Below are 18,302 nucleotides of genomic sequence, written 5' to 3' on the forward strand. Positions count from 1 at the left end.
CTGAGTGAGGCTTGCGGAGATGGTTTCTGCTTGTTTCCCCGGCTTAGTCTCACAGTACATACCTCTCTCTACTCCATCTTGCCTCCTGACTACTCTCAGCTACAAAGTCTCAGCATCACTTCAACATGGCTACCCGCAGCCTGCGTGACTACAAGAGCGTCGCCATATTGGCGCCGACTGGTAGCCATTTAGCGGTGAGGGAGCAGGGCAGGGGGCGGAATTTAGCAGAGCGCCATGTTGAGTACTGGCAATGTTCATTTTAGGAGCCGGTACTGAGCATGCGCTCACAAAGGTTGCAAGGAAAGGAATTCCCGCACAGCCTGGGAGGGGTCAAGAAAGAGGGACCTCGATCCGGTTTTTAGTACTTGTAATTATAGATACTGCCTGAGGCAAATGACCGCTGTCCTGTGAGATCATGGGTGAGGAGCAGGTAAGTGCAGGAATAATGGGAGTAGTTGGGGCTGCGTGAAGAAGCATCTTTGATTGTCCCTGATGAGCAAGCTGGTCCGTGATGGGGGCGATCAGTAGGTGGAATAATGGGGGTTAGTGTGTTCGTGATGGTGGATCCCGGCGGAAAGCTGGGATCTGTGCGAATTTTGATGGTGAATCTGTGGGTGGAGTGATAGGGTCTGTGGGATTCCTGTGGAGGACACCTGTGGGGTTGAGTAATGAGGGATCCCAGGATTGAGTGATGCTAGATGTTTTTATTATTATCATTTCCTCTCTTATACGTATAGACCTGTATCTCTTTCTCATTTATTTTCATGGTACGTTTCACGAGAGATTTAAAAAATATATTGCTATTGGGGTACCATATAATTTTCCATGTACTATATTTTGTTCCCTTTTATATCTAGATTGTAGTTACTTTGTCATTCATAATATAATATTTATGTATCATTTTTCTTTTTTTATTAGGCATCTCAAGATTTATTTTATTCACCATTTTGAAGTACCGGTTGTCTTTCTACTCCCTACTCTTTTAATATTAATTTTAGTTTCTATATTTGGATATATATATATTTATATAAATTGTCATTCACTCCGTTATTTCCCAAGTTTTATACTGGATACATTTAGAGGTGTAATGTTTTTCTAAATGCATCTTTATCTATGAAATGTATAACTTCAATTTTGTGTTCCACTTTGATTCTGAGTTGTTTAGGAAAGTTTACTTTAAAATTATTATGGTATGCTTAATTGTTTAATTTTATTTTATTGTCATAAAATGTAGCCTGCAAAGTGTCATCTTTGAAAAGTTAATCAAGATTTTCTTTGAAGGCAAATTGCTCAAGGAACTTGTTCAGTGGTTATAAGAGAAAGGGTATATTTTTTGTTTGTATAGTGCAAAGTTCTTTTTATGTATATTAAGTATAGCCTGTTTGTACGTTTCAAATCTTTTTCTTTCCTTTTTTGGTATATTTGAATCATATTCTGAAAGAGATATAATAATAGTCTCTCACTAATAATTCACTTTGTAGTTATGTGTTTTTTGCTAATTTTATTTGTGTGCTTGGAGTGAGACATATATACATCTAATGGTAAGTGCATTTTGTATTATCTCTTCATGTATTGGATACTATTATTATAGGCTACCTCTTTTCAACGAAAACCTCTTTCACCTGAATTTCAATTTGATATTTACATTACCATCCCCAAATAGTTTCTATTTGTCAGGATAATTTTATGTCTTTAGTGTAATAATAATTTACTTGATTTTAAGCCTCCCATTTTAATGTTTACTATTTATTTTAACTTATTATTTTCTGCTTATCCTTTTCTTTTTTGTACTTACATTGGATTGATGAAATTTCTGCTCGTTATTTCCATCTACACCCCATATAATCTCCATTTTTTCCTGAGATAATTAGAAATATTGCGTCATAGGATATTATTAATTTTCCCTTTAATGACCTTCATATTACATCATCATCGTTATCTTTTTTTTTAATATAATTATATAGCTCTTGCAAATATTGCTAAGCAGTATTTTTCTTTTTGAGATTTTTTTCATGTAATTCATTCTACATTTATTTGGAATAATTTTTTTGGTATTTTCCTCAGGTAAAGATAGAGGTACTCTGCCAGTGCTTTTATTTCTGAAAATGTCTTTGTCTGGCCTTAACAGAGAAGTGTTTTTTAGATGCTGTTTATGATACCATTTAGCTTTCATTACAGCAGATAAGGCATCTTGATTTTCTTAATTCTTTCTCTGTAAATCCGTTCTTTTCCATATGCCTTAGATTTAAAATTGTTTAGATTTTAAAATTTATCTTTAAAAGTCAAAAATATTTCTAGATTTGTCTTTTGATTAGATTCTTTGTGTGTGTGTGTGTGTGTGTGTGTGTGTGTGTGTGTCTAAGTATGTGGTACAAGCCTAGTGGTTTGATTGGTGGGATGTGTGCTTGGATGTTCTCTCAGGGCTCATTGCAGATGCAGATGCATGATGGGTAGTGATAAAAGTGTGGAGGCCAGTAATGGGGCATGTGATATTGTGATATGATAAGAAATATATACTTGGGTCTTCATCCATGGTTTCCAGCATATAGCTCCTAAAATCTTTGTAAGTGGTAAGGTTTATAGGGGCATCTTTTGTTTCTGGTTCCTGAAATAGCTCCAGAGGTGAAAATGGGTGTTTTTTGTTGTTGTTGTTTTTGGGGTTTTTTTTTGTTATTTATAATAAGTTCCTTTAGATCATACCTGAGTTTTATGTTAATGAAGTAATTTTTGGAAAGCTCCAGACAACAACTGGATAGATGCTCATTGCCAGGGGAACCAACTATGGATTAGCAGTTGGGAACTTGAACCCCACCCCCCGCTAGAGGTTGAATCAATATCTACTGGCCAGTTATATATAATCAATCATATGTATATAATGAAGCTTTCATAAAACCCGAAAAGGTGGAGTTTGGAGAGCTTTTAGATTGAATGCTCAGAGAGGATGGGGGAGTGGTGTAATCTCTCCTACATACCTTGTATTATGCATCTCTTCCATCTGGCTGTTCCTGAGTTATTTTATAATAAATTGGTAATATAGTAAGTTAAATGTTTTCCTGAATTCTGTGAACTACTCTAGAAAATAAATGGAATCTGAGGAGGGGGGTCCTGGGAATCCCTGATTTATAGCCATTTGGTCAGAAGCACAGTTAACCTGGATTTGCTATTGACAGCTGAAGTTGTGGTGGAGATAGTCTTATGGTACTATGGTCTTTAACCTGTGTGATCTGATGCCAAGTCCAAGTAGGAGTTGTCAGAATTGAGTTAAATTGTAAAATAACCAGTGGTTGTAGAATTGCTTGGTGTTGCCCCCCCCCCCCCCCACACTACACACACACTAGTGGTCAGAAGTATTGAGAGTAGAGGAAGAAAACACACACAATGTTGTGGCACATTCAAATCTAAGACCCACGGAGCCAATTGAGATTAATTATGAGCCTTTATTAGCTGACTGGCGACTGACTCTCCCCACTAGAGAATCAGCCCCAAGCTTCCAGAGGAGGTAGCTTATAAAGCCTAAAACCACATCAGGCAAGCAGGTTTACAGAAGCATAAGTTAGCCATTAGTATATCTTTGCACAGGATATCTCCTAGAACTACACCCTGGTTAAACATTAAACAAGCAGGCAGATTATAGAAGCAGAAGTTGGCTGTTATCGTCTGGTACAAAGATATATTGTTTCTGGGGGACTCTTAAATCTTATAGCAAATAGGGCCTGGTAGACAGTTCTGTTATCTGCATCCTGGCAGTGATGTTGTTTTTTTTTTACTTGGGAACTGGTACTTGAAGATATCACTCCCTGTCTTGTCTTTGTGACTAGCTTACTGGAGAATTTTCCACTTTTACAACAGGAGTTTTTTTCCTTTACAGGACATGGGATTGATTGGTGGAGAGCCTGGACCATGAGGGTAGAGGTTTTGCAGGCTCTGGTCAGGGAGTGTAGAATGAGTGATTTGGGGCCTGTGGACAGCAGGATGTGGGAACCAGTGATTCTGAGGCATGTGTAAGGGCTCCAGGGGTAGTCATTGTGCAGTGATTGACAGTTGAGCAGATTGAGGAGTGGGAGTGAGGAACTGGTGATGACTTGAGGGGCCTATGAAGTCCGCTGATGTTTGATAATTGCATCATTCTATGTGGATTACTAATTTTGTAATAATTACTGATTTTTGTAATAATAGCTAATATTTAATGAGCGCTTATGTGCCACACATGGGCCTTTCAAGTATTATAAAATAGGTTTGTTTATATAAAAAAAGCAAAGATGAAACTGAGACTGAAGTGAGTCCAGATTGTCTCAGCTAGAGGGTAGAATTGCTGAGAAGAAATGTATATTGATTTGGCTTCACACCTCATATATTTCCTCTGTGCCACCAGGTTCCACACTAATCGATGCACTCCCGGGAAGTGGCTGAGTACCTGTCATGGTGTGGCATTCTCTGCAGAATCCCTTTGTGATTCCACAAAGTCTTGAGGTTAGATCGCTTAGTTGAGCCTTCAGGATCCCTTTTTCAGACTTCAGCCCACATTGGTGCAATGTATGGTAGTCTTTGGATTCTCTTAGCCAGGGGCTCCTGGGAAAATTGGAGTTGTTAAGATACACAGAAGTGAGGCCCAGTGTGAACACGTTAACCAAGGAGAGCTTGTCCCATAGACAAGAATCCAGCTCAGAGTCTGGCTCCACAGGAATGTGACAGCTCCTTTTCTTGTAGAAATGTTGTAAAACAAGACAGGTGAAAAACCAAGCACCACTCAGAGAGTTGGAGAACTCAGATTTATTATGCCAGTGGTCTCAGAAGAGCTGGCGTTCTGAATATCTGGGCACGGAACTCAGTTGCAACATTGCTTATATAGAACTTATTTGGCATGGGCTGATTGGTTAATTTGTCCTCAGACTGTTACAAAGTGCAGGAGTTTCTATGGTTTCAGGTAGTTCCAAAGAGATACAAAGCAAAGGAATTGCTAGGGGGTACAGGCAGTTACATTTGTTGCTTAGAGCAAGCCAAAGGGAGGATGAGTTTTTAGTTACTTTTGAGTACGGTCTATGCAGCAAGCATATCTGCAGAAGCAGAACAAAGAGCTGATTAGTTTTTTGAGTGCAAATTCCTCTTCACTTTGAGGAGAGGGAAAGGGGAGGCCCAGAAGCAGAAATTTTCTCAGAGCAGTACTTGCTAAAACAAAGCACGATTCTTTTTCGGTGTGAACAGTGCATGGCATTTGTCAAAATAATAATAATAACAACTTTTTAAGACTTACTATGAAAATATCAAAAATGCAAAAGTAGAGCAAGTGGTATAATGAGCTCACATTGATGAGCTTCCACAATTATAAGCTCATGCCCTCCAATTGTTTGTCATTTATACTTCCATTCCCCCACATTTTGGCTCTTCTGCTGGTTTATTTTAAGCACATCTCACTGTTATCTTATCCATAAATATTCCAATATATAAATGTAAAAAAAAAAAAAAACCACTTTTAATAAAATTAGCCACAGTGCTATTATCCTACTGAAAAGGGTTTCTGAATCCATTTCCAACATCTGTGTGTGTGTGTGTGCGTGTGTGTGTGTGTGTGTGTGGTGGGGGGCCAGGGGTGGGTCACACAATACTAAGCAATTCTTAAGACACCTGCAGGATGTCCAAAGAGTTCAGCTCAGTTTTTTTACTACCTAGCATTAGATTCCACAGGTTAAGTGTTTAATCCTATAAGACTGTCCCCCTTGCCCAACCCCTTGGACTTCAGATGCCAGTTGTAAGCCCAGGTTGTTACTGTGCTTCTCTTCCACTAGTGGCTATGATACAGGATGGGGCGAATTCTCCCAACTGGGAACTCGAGTCCTGCATTGAGAGAGAGAGTGAGGGTCCTTGACTGCATGTAGGAAAAAATTCAAGCGCACGTCAGAGTTAGAGGCAAGAGGAGAGTTTATTAGAGAAGAAATAATGTTCCATGCACAGAATGTGGTCTCCTCTCTGATACAGGGAAGAAGAAAGCCCCTGAGTATTTGAGGAATTTGGTTTATATGTGATTTTAAGTTTCTATGAATTACACCTTAAAGACATTTCCCTATTTTCCTTTAATGGTATAGGCATGCAGCGTGAAAGGTGCACTAGCAATCTGAGCTTTTTTTCTATAGATTCCCCATAGTTTGGCTGTAGAGAATGAATGGTTGGGTCAGTTTTGTGTAGTGTATGACTTAAAGAATCTGTTTTCCTGTTTTCTTTTCATGTGTGAGTAGTTTGTTGCTAATCCTAGCAGGAATATTCCTTTCTTCGGTAGGCTTCCTGTGGTCTGTTAACACATTGCAGGCTTTGAATACAACTTGGTTTAATCTGGATAGTTTTCATGCCTCTTCCCTATGTAAACTACCTGTTAGAGATTCAAATGACCCTCTCCTTGGGTTTAATTAATTTGCTAGAATGTTCATGGAACTCAGGAAAACTGACTTACTCCCTAGATTACTGATTTATTACAAAGGATATGAAAGGATACAAATCAATAGCCAGATGAAGAGATACATAGGGCAAGATATGCAGGAAAAAGCACAGTTTCCATGCTCTCTCTGGGCATGCCACTCTCCCAGCACCTCTATGTGTTCACCAACCCAGAAACTCTCTGAACCCTGTCTTGGTTTTTTATTGAGACTAAATTACATATAGCACGGTTGATTAAATTATTGGCCATTGGTGATAGCTTTAACTCCAGCCTCTCCCCTTCAAGAGATGGGGGTGGAAATGAAAGTTTCAACCTTTTAATCATTTGGTTGGTTCCCCTGGCAACCAGCCCCCATCCTCATGTGCTTCCCAAAATCACCTCATTTATGTAACAAAAGACATCTTTATCACTCTCAATACTTAGAACATTCCAAGGGTTTGGGGAACTGTGAGCCAGAAATGGAGACAAAGACCAAACATGTATTTCTAATTATAAATCAAAATATTACAGTCTACCCTCTAGGCTTTGAATGTGATTTTTTTTTTAAGCAAAATACTCATAAAGTTCAGATGATACTAGCACATTACTAGAATCCCATTCAGTCATTAATAACTATTCAGTCCATCATCAGATCTTATGAAAATGTCTTCTAGGGCAAGGACACTCAGGTTTGTCCGTTTGATCTTGTCATGTTCCAAAAGCAGGAGTGGCTTCACTCTTTCAGGTATCTGGTATAATTGAGCTGAGAGACAGAATTATCTCTTTTTCTGAACCTTTCGAGGTTATATCAGATTTCCCTTGTATCAATAAAATGCTTAGTCTCTCTGACTCCATCTTGTTTAGGCTTGCTTTTTCCCCCATGTCCTTCAGGATAATCACTTCTGTTTAATCTTGCATATAGACATATTCATCATTAGAGGAATTCTGCTTGTGGCTTGAGTTTTACAAAAACAGTCTCTCCTATTTCCCTTTCTGTGGACACAAAAGAAGTCTGAACTCTGTACTTTCTTAAGATGGATCTGAGGTGCCACTTGAGTTCCCATCTTATCTGTTGGCACCTTCTCAATCAATAAAGCTTTCCTTATTCCAAACTTTGGTGTTTTGAGTTTTGGCCTTTTGAAATGTTAGGCACACAGACTTTGGACTGGTAACAATTTGGAAACCTTTATCCTAGAGCTGGTACCCATAACAGATCAGTCCTGGCTCTGGTTCCCTTATGTGAGTCCTGAGCAGCTGCTAAGGCTATTTTGCCTTGTAGGTGCCGGAGAGACTTTCCCCAGCAGACGCTGGCTGCCCTCAGCACATGGCTTGTTTGAACTAAGGAAATGTTTTTAGACTTCGGTCCATCATCTGGGGTAAGCTGCTCTGGTGTGTGCAGCTGAGAATTCTTCCTTTCTATCTAGGCTTTCTCCCCCTGGGACAAAGCCATTGCATTTTGGTCGCCACCACTTGAGAGTAGGATCAGGATTATTGGACTCTCCCCATTTGTTTGTTGTGTGTCTCTGCAAGCCAGCCTTGATTTGGAAGTAGAGTAAATGATCCTTGTGTGTACTATTGGGAATTCCCTTCCCCTCTGTTTGGGATAAGCCTAGGATAAGCCAATTTGTTTGTGTTTGGGGTAGCCTGTTGGAGAGGGCAAGAGTTGTAGGACTTGTACTTGATTTATGGATTGGTTCATTTGCTTTTGACCATTTGAATTTGAAATTTGTAACTTGCTTGATAAGGAGAGTACTGAGGCTTGGTTAGGAGAGTACTCAGTTTGTCATCTTTTGTGTCATTTATGTGTTGATCCGAGTTTTCTTCTTCCACTATTGGTTTGGTAGTAACAAATAAAATGGTGTTTGTGTGTACTTCGCTTTGCTTGGAAGTAAGAAGTAAAATGGCATCTGAGGCTTCTTCCCCTCCCCCACTAATCTTCTTCATCTCCAGACATGTGGTAGCTGCCATCTTATCCTCAGGCTTCATCCCATCCCATCTTCTAAGAAAATCTGCCAGTTTAAATTTAGGCAATCTGAAGCTACTCCTTTTACTCTCTGAGCTTTCCAACTTTATTGTGCGCACTCACTTCTGTTTATGTTTGTCGACAAGTCCATATTAAGGGGCAACCTTGAAAGGATCTCGGGCCTCTTGGAGACAATGAAATGCATTCTTTAATTATAAATTAATTTTAAAATGGCTTTAAAGGAATTCTTACAGCATGCAAAGCTTTAGTTATCAAAATCACACAGTTTTGCATTGTATCTGGGATGCAAAAGCTGGCATTTAAAAATGAAAGCTATGAGATCTATGCCTGTGTTTATCTGTATGTTAATATATGCTTATGTACGTAATAGCATATTTCTGTTATCGGGACTACAAAGGGATCTGTCTGCCTGTTGACGTCTAAAAGAGAAGATACATACCTACAACTTTCGAAGCAAAGAAAGTGTTGTGGTGTGATCAAATCCAAGACCCACAGAGCCAATCGAGATGAATTATGAGCCTTTATTAGCCAGCCGGCAACTGACTCTCTACCATGCAGGGTTAGAAGAGATCAGCCTCGAGCTCCCAGAAGAGGCAGTTTATATAGCCACCAGCACATCCCTGAGCAGATCACCACACCCTGGTTAACAGTTGACCGTTAGCATATCCTTGATCAGATTACCACACCCTGGTTAACAGAATCAGATGTAAATCTTTAATGCTGGCTTACTGGAAAATTGTCCACCCATAACATTCCCCACTGGTTTTCTAGGGGAATTCAAATCATTGAACAGTAGGTCTAATCCTCTCCTACTCTGTCAGACCTCACCTAAAGCCATACAAAGACCCCCTCACTTTAGGACAGTCCAGACTGGACCCTTGACAGTCTTATTTTTAGTGAGTCCTCTGTCTGATGCAGGGTCCATTGTTCTGATGTCTGTGGTGGATGCGCAGCCTTGATTCTGGTACAGTGAATCCAATGACGGTGTCCAGTACCTTGACCACGGTGGGTGTTGTGAGGATGACAGGAAAAGGTCTGTCCCAGTGGGGCTCAAAAGAAGCACGCTGTACCTTTCTAACCCAGACCCAGTTGCTTGGAGCATGGTTGTGTGGCTAGACTGGATGCCGAGCAGCTGTTCTGGTGGCAGAGACCAGTTGGTGGGTCTCCTGTCATGCGAGAGAGAGAGCTTGCAAAGATTTAAGCAGTGAAAAATTATGAATTTCTGGTAGCTTTTCCTCCCCTAGCTTGGGGAGGAGAGACAGAGGTCTTCCAAACATTATTTCATAAGGCATGAAGCCCTTACAATAGGGTGTGCACCATTCCCTTAAAAAGGCAAAGGGGAGGAGACTCACCCAGTTTTCGCTAGTTTCTAGCTTGAACTTAGTTAAGGTTTCTTTCAAGGTCCTATTCATCCTTTCTATCTGTCCTGAACTTTGAGACCTATAAATGCAATGCAATTTCCAATCGATTCCTAACGCCTTTGCTAGAGATTGGCTGGTCTGGGTGATGAACGCCGGGCCATTGTCGGACCCCAGTGTTAAGGGCAGGTCAAATCGAGGCACTATTTCTGAGACTAATTTCTTTGCTACTACCTGAGTGGTCTCCTGCTTTGTAGGGAAGGCTTCAGTCCGTCCCGAGTAGGTGTCTGTGAACACAAGCAAGTACCCGAATCTGAAGTTTCCCGGGCTGACCTCAGTGAAATCCAACTCCTGGTGCTTGTCCACGAAGTCTCGTCCCTTGAAGGGCTCTGGATTCACCTGTGTGCAGATGTGGCACCGGGCTGATATCTGCTTGGCCATTCGTTGCTGCCCCAGAATGTAATAGTTTCTTTTTAACAGTTCAGTTAACTTGGTTCCTCCCAAGTGAGCGCTCTGGTGACCCTTACTCCTTTTGAGATGAAGCTACTCCCATCCGTAAATAGAGTAGCATCCAGATTCAGCCAAGGGCTGTCTTTCAGGTCGAGTCTGGTGCAGGTGATGTTCTTTAGGACCTCAAGGCAGTCATGCAGGGGTTGGCAAGGGTCATTGTCAGGCAGTAGGGTAGCTGGGTTGAGTGTGGTAGTTTTCAGTAACTGTATGTGAGGTGGGTTGAGAAGCAGGACCTGATACTGGGTGATCCGAGCATTGGAAATCCACCGGTCCGGTGTACCTGATCCGACAGTCAGTTCAATATGCCCTTCCTTGAAGGAAATTGTGGCCTGTAACTTCTGTAGCAAGTCTCTACCCAGCAGCGGGTACGGGCATTCTGGTATAACTAGAAATGAATGGGTAATTGTTGCTTTTCCTAGATCTGTTATCCTGGCTTGGGTCCAAGGGTAAGATTTCCCTTGTCCAGTGGCCCCTTGTATAAGTGTCTTTTCCTTTGAGAGTGGGCCCTGGGCCCTTTGTAGGACAGAGTAGGTAGCTCCTGTGTCCACCAAAAAGTTCACAGGCTTGCCCCCGACTTGTAAAGTTACCCTGGGCTGCCGGGGGCTCATAATGTAAGAGCCCTGACCTCTTCGTTCTGCATCCTCAAAAAGAATGAGGGGGGCCTTCTTTTGGGGGGCTTGTCCTATTTTTAGGGCACTCGTTCTTCCAATGCCCCTTTTTCTTGCAATACGTGCATTGGTCCTTCTCTAACCTGACTCTCCTGGGTCCACTGTTCACCCTGGCTGCCTGTTTTCGGCCTCTGCCTTTACCTGGCGTTCCCTTTGGCTGGGCTCCTTGCATGATTGCAAGCATGACCTTGGTTATCTTCTTAGTCTGCACTATATCTACGTCATCTCTATTGTTGAATACTCGTTGGGCTATCTTGACCAGCTCAGACAGGTTCCTCCTTCAAACCCTTCCATCCTCTGCAATTTCCTTCTAATATCTGGGGCCAACTGACTGACAAAGGCTAAATTCACAGCCCTCTTATTATTAGGGTCCTCCGGGTCAATAGGGGTATATAACCGTTACGACTCTAAGAGTCGTTCCAGGAACGCCGCTGGCGACTCATCCTTAGTTTGGATGACCTCACTTACCTTAGATAAGTTAGTGGGTCGTCAGGCGGCAGACCAGATGCCCTGGAGCAGAAGCTGGTGATACCGTTGGAGAGCCTCCTTACCTTGGTCGGTGTTGGGGTCCCAAGGCAGATGGGTGTTCAGGAGAACCTGTTGGATGCATGTTGGGTTGCTGGAAGGCTGCCCATTGGGCTCTAACACCACTTTTGCAGCCTCACTCTGGATCCGCTCCCGCTCCTCTGAGGTAAACAGGATTTAGAGGAGTTCCTGACAGTCATCCCAGGTCGGCTGGTGGGTAAAGAAAATAGTCTCTAGGAGAGAGGTTAATCCCTGGGGTTTCTCCGAGAATGAGGGGTTCTGGTGTTTCCAATTGTACAGATCGCTGGTGGAGAAAGAGACATAGACCATCAATGGTTTCTGGGTTTCTCCCCCAACTAGGGGAACCAATCGCCGGAGTGGGGCCAGGACTGCTGTCCGGTTCAACAAGTCAGGGACAGTATCAGGGTATTGTCGGGGCTGGTACACAACCCCAGTGCGGGTGTGGGGAGGACTCAGGAGAGGTTCTGCCTCCCTGTTAGATGGAGATAGGACCGGGTCATAAGGGGCGTAAGGGCGAGGGTTAGTGATCTCAGGGTCCTCAGGGGGCGCCTGTAAGACAGAGTAAATAGGGTTAGGTCTTTGTCTGGACAGTTTCTCTTTTTGCTCCTTTGGTGTAGAGGAAAGGACAGACCTGGGAGTCGTCTTTGATTCTTTTCCGTTGCGGCAGTCCTTCAAATGCTTGGGGGCATCAGAAACAATATCGATCCACACATCGATATATGGAGCCTGATCAGGGTGGCCAGGATTTCTGTAGATAATATTCCGCACCCGAAAGGCTGTTTGCAGGTTGAGGGACCCCTCTGATGGCCACCCTGCTCCAAATGTGGGCCAATCTAACTGGCAGAACCTCTGGAGGTCAAAGGGAGTGACACAGGCTCTGTAGGCATGGGCTCATCTCCTGAAATCCTTAAAAATGATTAAGGAGGCACTGAAGGGGGGTAGGATGATGTGAGGAAGAAGCTTGACTCATGTTAATAAAAACAGGCAAGACCCCCACAAAAGCCAGGGCCAGGATCAGCTTCTGACCTAGCGTCCAATCGGACGGGGCCACGGAGGCCAGATCTAAGGAAAGAATTAAAATACCACGCATCGATATATGGAGTATGCTTATGAAAGCCAAGGCAACAAGAAGGTAACAGTGCATTTTGACCAGTCCAGACGGATAGACACAATACAGACAGACAAAACAGACTACAAGTAACACAAAACACTAGCGTATCAGGCAGGTACTGGGTCGGGATCTGACGTCTCAGACCTGACCGTACTAGGGAAGTTGTGTTGCGTCCAGCCTTCCACTAGTTCTTAGGGCCCACAGACAGGAACAGGTCTAAGCTCAGGCTTAGACAAACTCCAGGGCTTACCAGCAGACAGATCTAAGCTGAAACTTAGACGTACCAGTTGGTCTAATGTATCATTTAAGGATGTTATTTCCATATAGATTTTCTGTTTGGATGATCTGTCTATATCTGACAGTGGGGTATTATGTCCCCTACTATGATAGGGTTTCTCCCTTTAGTTAGTAATTGCTTTACTAACAGATTGGGAGCATAGGTAAGTAATAAGTGTTATATCTTCTTAGTACATGATTCCCTTCATCATTATGAAGTGTCCCTCTGTATGTTTCTTTAACTTTTTAATTTTGAAATCTATTTCGTCCGATTTTAGTACTGCCAGTCCCACTTTTCTCTGAATGCCATTTGCTTGAAATATCATTTTCCACCCTTTCACTTTGAGTCTGTATTTGTGTTTGGAACTAAGATGTGTCTCCTGGAGGCAGCATATGGTTGGGTTTTGTTTTTTCATTCAACTGCAATTGTGTCTTTTTATTGGTGAGTTCAGTCCATTTACATTTAGGGTGATTATTGAAATCTGAGGTCTTCTTATAGCCATTTTATCTTTTGCTTTCTGGTTGTTTGGTGTTTCCATTACTTTCTTGTCCTTGTGTGTCTGTTCTTTTATTCTGATTGGGTTTGGTGGGTTTTGCCTCTGGTCCTTCTTATTTTATGTTATAGACTTCAGTTCTAAATCTTTGGTGTGCGGTTACCATTACGAATATGAAAAGGATAGCTGTATATATACAGTTGTCCCTTTTCTTTCCGTGTGCCTTATCTCCATTCCCCTTTGTGAATTCGGTTCTTTGAATCCTCCCCTTTTCAGTCATTGTCTAAATTTGTCCCTATGTGTGCTGAATGTTCATTAGTATCTTGCTATAGCAAATCTCTTCTTATTTTAATCTTATAATGCCCTGCTCATAATAAGGCTTGCAGCTCAACCTGGCATTCTGCAACCGTTATTTCTCTGCTGTTTCCAGTTCTCTGTTTTCAGCCCTGGTCCCTGGGCACTGTTGCCTGCTACATGGAGCTCACAGCTCTCCCATGCAGGTCTGTTCAGGAAACTCATCCTACCTTCTTCCCTCCCCCTCTTCCTACAGGGAGCTCCATCGACTGTGAGAGGATTCTTTTTTCTCTCCCAGTCCACTGCCCAACACCTGGTGTTCTGACCTATGGTAGCTCTTATGCACAGATACCACGCTCAGACATGCTGATGTGCAGTTTGTGTGTTTTTTGTTTTTTAGATGTTCAGCTTATTGTTGTTTGAAGGAGAAAGATCTGGGGACATCTCTCACTTCACCATGTTTTCAAATTACTGGCATAATATTTTAAATAAGACTTCCCGTTCCTTCAAAATATAGTGGGAACTTTCTATATTGTATCATGTTAAAAATTACTAAAAGTAAGTTTCTAAATATCTTGTTTACGTCCTTCAATTCTGAATACCAGTGTATTTTCACAGGAATCAGTGTCATTCAAAGACATAACTATAGACTTCAGCAGGGAGGAGTGGCAACAATTGGACTTTGCTCAGAAAAGCCTCTACAGGGATGTAATGCTGGAAAACTATTTCAACTTGATCTCAGTGGGTAAGCACAGCTCTGCTGGGTGTAAGGCTGTACTTAATTGTGTGTAGTTTCTTTCTCAGTAGAATTTCTGAAATCTGTGGGATATCTGATTTATGTGGGACTTCTAATGCTGCCATACATATGAAGTGTGGAATAGTTTTCATATTTTGCCCTATGTTTTTAATAAGCTCTTTGGGTTATTATGAATATACCACTGTTCCCCATGAAATTTTTTGAAAAGTAATTGGAATGTTTCATTGTATTACCTCGAACCAAGTCTTCTATCATTTTCTACATTAGGGTGTCAAGTTCCCAAACCAGAAGTCATTTTCAACTTGGAGCAAGTAGAAAACCCATGTATGTTGCATCGTAAAATCTCACGTCAGAGTTGTATAGGTGAGTATGGAACCAAGAGCATAAGAGGCAGTACTACTCTCAGAGGCTGGCAACTTTGAAGTGCTATTAAGATGGCATTTCTGTAACATTCTGAACTTTTGGAACTATTTGGATAGAATTGATATTGGTCCAATGGATATCTAAATGCCATCTGCACTTTAAGGCCCCTTCCCATATCAGTGTATTCTTCTTTGCTTGACTTTTTAGGTAAGAGTGTACTATAAATTACTGATACTTTGGGTTTAGGGTCCTGTTTTTTTGTGTTTTCTCCCTTTCTCTAGCATTCTTATTCTTTTTTTTTTTTTTTTAACCTCCATCAATCTTAAATCGTTTTTTCACACATTCAAATACTCACAGATTTGCCTTTAAAAAAATTACTGTGAGTCACACTCTTGCTGGTTTCCTCTCTTTTCCCTTAGTCCTTCAGAATTGTCATTTAGTGGTGGCCTTATTTTGTTATCACCTATGCCTCTTCTCCAACTGTTGACTTTGAGGGTACCATTACCTACATTTGGTATATTACTTTAGTAACTATACTTACCAACATTGTCTTCCTATTTGGCTAGTGTAACACAACATTGATTTGGTCTTTCCAATTAATTTATTTTGATGTTTTTACAAAAAGTTTTTGTATCTGTGTGCATGAAATTGAGTTAATCGTAATTTTCAGTTAGTAATCAATTTCATTATTGATATGTTTTAGATAAGGTAGTCCTCTCTTATTTTCTTTATTTATTCCTTTTAATCCTCACTCCCATATTCACTTTTATCCTCAAAGAGGATAAAACTGCTCTAATATATTTAATTTGTTTGCTATCTGTTCTTGAATTTGTGGGGTATCTGTAAAATTTAAATTGTTGGTTTTTATTTATAGAAATGCTGTATATCTAAGTTTTTTTCTCTCTGAATTGGTTCATGTTGCAATGTGTATTTCTAGTTTATTGCTTCTAACTGAAGCATAGCATTCCATAGTGTGTATATATACATTTTACTTGTCCAGCTTCCCAGCTACTATAATCAGTCCTGCAGTAGATTTCTTCATGAGCAATTTTCTAATAGGAAATGAGAATTTCTTAGGTATAATAATACTTTGTTTGACTAGGTATTACCACATTATTTTCTAGATTGAATATATCATTCTGCAATCTGCTTCAGTGTAGCAGGGTATCAATTTCTGCACATCCCTGCCTGTATTCCTAATAATTTATAATAATTTGGCTAATCTGATGGATTTTAATTTATAATATCGGTGAAAGAATGTCCAGTCCAAGAAAAAGCTTTGTAAGATGACCATTTTTGGGAAGCAAAATTTCAATGGATTAAGATACTGCTCCTGACAATGGCAGCTTTACAGCTTGTTATATACATCAGAATCAATTGAGAAAATGTAAGGAAGGTTACATGAAATTCATTAGTGATAGATTAGGGAGGTAGGAGAAAGCAAAGTGGGGAAATCTCAGATTGGATAAAAAGAAAAATGGGGAGACATACACACACTTCTTTTACATTGATGGGCATAAGATAGTTAACATTTATAGCACATAGAGATGATGTGTCAGCAACAAGATAACAACATGATCTCATGTTCTAGTGCTGGGGCTGTTGTGCCTTAGAAATGGTCTGGAAAAGAAGAATACTCTTACATTCCAAAAGTATGTTATCTTAGGTGCACAAAGACAATAGAAAATTTCAAAGTTAAAAATTTGTCAGGGAAGCTACAGGTCTAAGATGTGACTACCAACCACAACCCAATTTGAGTTAGGAATTTTTATGTTCAGACTACCCTGTTTAATTTTTTTTTTTTAATTTAGAATTTGTTTATTTATTTTCAATTGCAGTTGGCATTTAATATTATTTTATATTGGTTTCAGGTATATAGCATAGTGTTTAGACATCTGTATAATTTACAAAGTAATCTCCCCAATAAGTCTAGTACCTACCTGACACCAAATGTAGTTATTATAATATTATTCTATAACTTTATTCCCTTTGCTATACTTTACATTTCCGTGATTATTTTGTAACTACCAATTATACTTCTTACTCCTTTTGCCTTTTTTTCTAGCCCCCTAACCCTCTTCCTATATGGCTACCATTAGTTTGTTCTCTGTATCTATGAATCTGTTTCTGTTTTGTTCATTCAGTTGAATTGCTTTTTGGATTCCATATAAATGATATCATATGGTAATTGTCTTTCTCTGTCTGACTCATTTCACTTAGCATAATACCCTGTATGTTGTCTATATATATGAAATATCCATGTTGTCTATGTATAATATCCATGTTGTTGCAAATGGCAAGATTTCATTCTTTTTTATGACCAAGTAATAGCCCATCACACACATGTGTATGCAGACACACACACACACACACACACACACACACACTCTTCTGTCTACTGACTTAGGTTGCTTCTATAGCTTGGCTATTGTGCATAGTGCTGCAGTGAACATAGGGATGCATATAACTTTTCAAATTTGTGTTTTGGGTCATAAGGTAGTTCTATTTTTAATTTTTTTTAGGACTTTCCATACTGTTTTCCTGTGTGATTACGTTGGTCTCTGGGTTTGTAAAGCCCAGCATGCAGGCCTCCTCTGAGCTTGTCAGGTTTAATGTGTGGCCCTTTTTTTTAATCCACAATTCCAAATTTGATCATAAATCAACCTGTAGGATGCATCACTGACCAACCTTTTGGTTGGGTAATGTGGTCCTACAGTGATAGGAAGCCTCATTCTTAGGATGTCTTAGTGTCAGCATGTGTCTTGCTGAATGGTAGACTATTAGGGATGGAATAAGACTGTAACCTTGGATGGCAGTCAAGGCCGAATTTTCAAAAGGAAAGGCAAATGAATGGGAGGCAGTCTGATCCTATATGTCTTCATTAAAAATATTCTGTATCATTTTTTCTTTGAAGTATCATGATCTGAGTGTTTTGATGTTTGTCTTTAGTTTTGATTTTGCATCTGGTATAATATCAACCAATAACACTGATTAGGAACAGAGAATATATAACACTAGATAAGAACAAGTCTGAGGGAAACAAATATCCAGCTATCCAAAGAAACTTTTACATGTATCATCATAATTTTTTATTTAGATAATAATGTTTTCCTCCCTTGTTTACTGCCTTTTGTATCTTATGATAATGTGGCCAGGTGAATGATCCAGTAGATCTAATTTTTTTTCTGGCCAATTAGTTTTCTTAGAAATGACTTCATGGGACGGATCAAATTCAAGTTCCCAATACATATTTTCAGTATCAATAGTATCATAGGTTTCATTAACCTCAAAGTTATTTTGCCTTTAATTTCAGTATTGCACCATATTCTCATAGCATTTAATTAAGCTTGGTGTCATTATAGTAGAAGTCACTTAGTATGATAGAAGAAATTTCTAATACTTTCCAACAAAAGCATCCCTTTCCGATGTACCATATATTGTTATTTGTTGAGGGTAGAGACAATAGGCCAGAATTGGGTGAATTCAGAATTCCATATAAATTGGGGACAGAACCATTTACCTTTCTGATTTTTTC

At 40.2% G+C, this 18,302-nt stretch overlaps 1 protein-coding gene across 1 annotated transcript in view; it reads left to right on the forward strand.

The window, feature by feature from the left end:
• Window positions 1–262: 262 nt before the first annotated feature.
• ZNF484 (zinc finger protein 484) overlaps window positions 263–18,302 on the forward strand; it is a 41,262-nt gene continuing 23,222 nt past the window's right edge. Inside the window, exons 1-3 of the mRNA XM_016128854.2 lie at window positions 263–430; window positions 14,266–14,392; window positions 14,672–14,767. Coding sequence (XP_015984340.2) covers window positions 416–430; window positions 14,266–14,392; window positions 14,672–14,767 — 238 coding nt within the window. The 5' untranslated portion in view covers window positions 263–415. The remainder of the gene's footprint in view (window positions 431–14,265; window positions 14,393–14,671; window positions 14,768–18,302) is intronic.

The sequence above is a fragment of the Rousettus aegyptiacus genome, unplaced genomic scaffold (genome assembly GCF_014176215.1).
Source record: "Rousettus aegyptiacus isolate mRouAeg1 unplaced genomic scaffold, mRouAeg1.p scaffold_m13_p_3, whole genome shotgun sequence".
Lineage (NCBI taxonomy): Eukaryota > Metazoa > Chordata > Mammalia > Chiroptera > Pteropodidae > Rousettus > Rousettus aegyptiacus.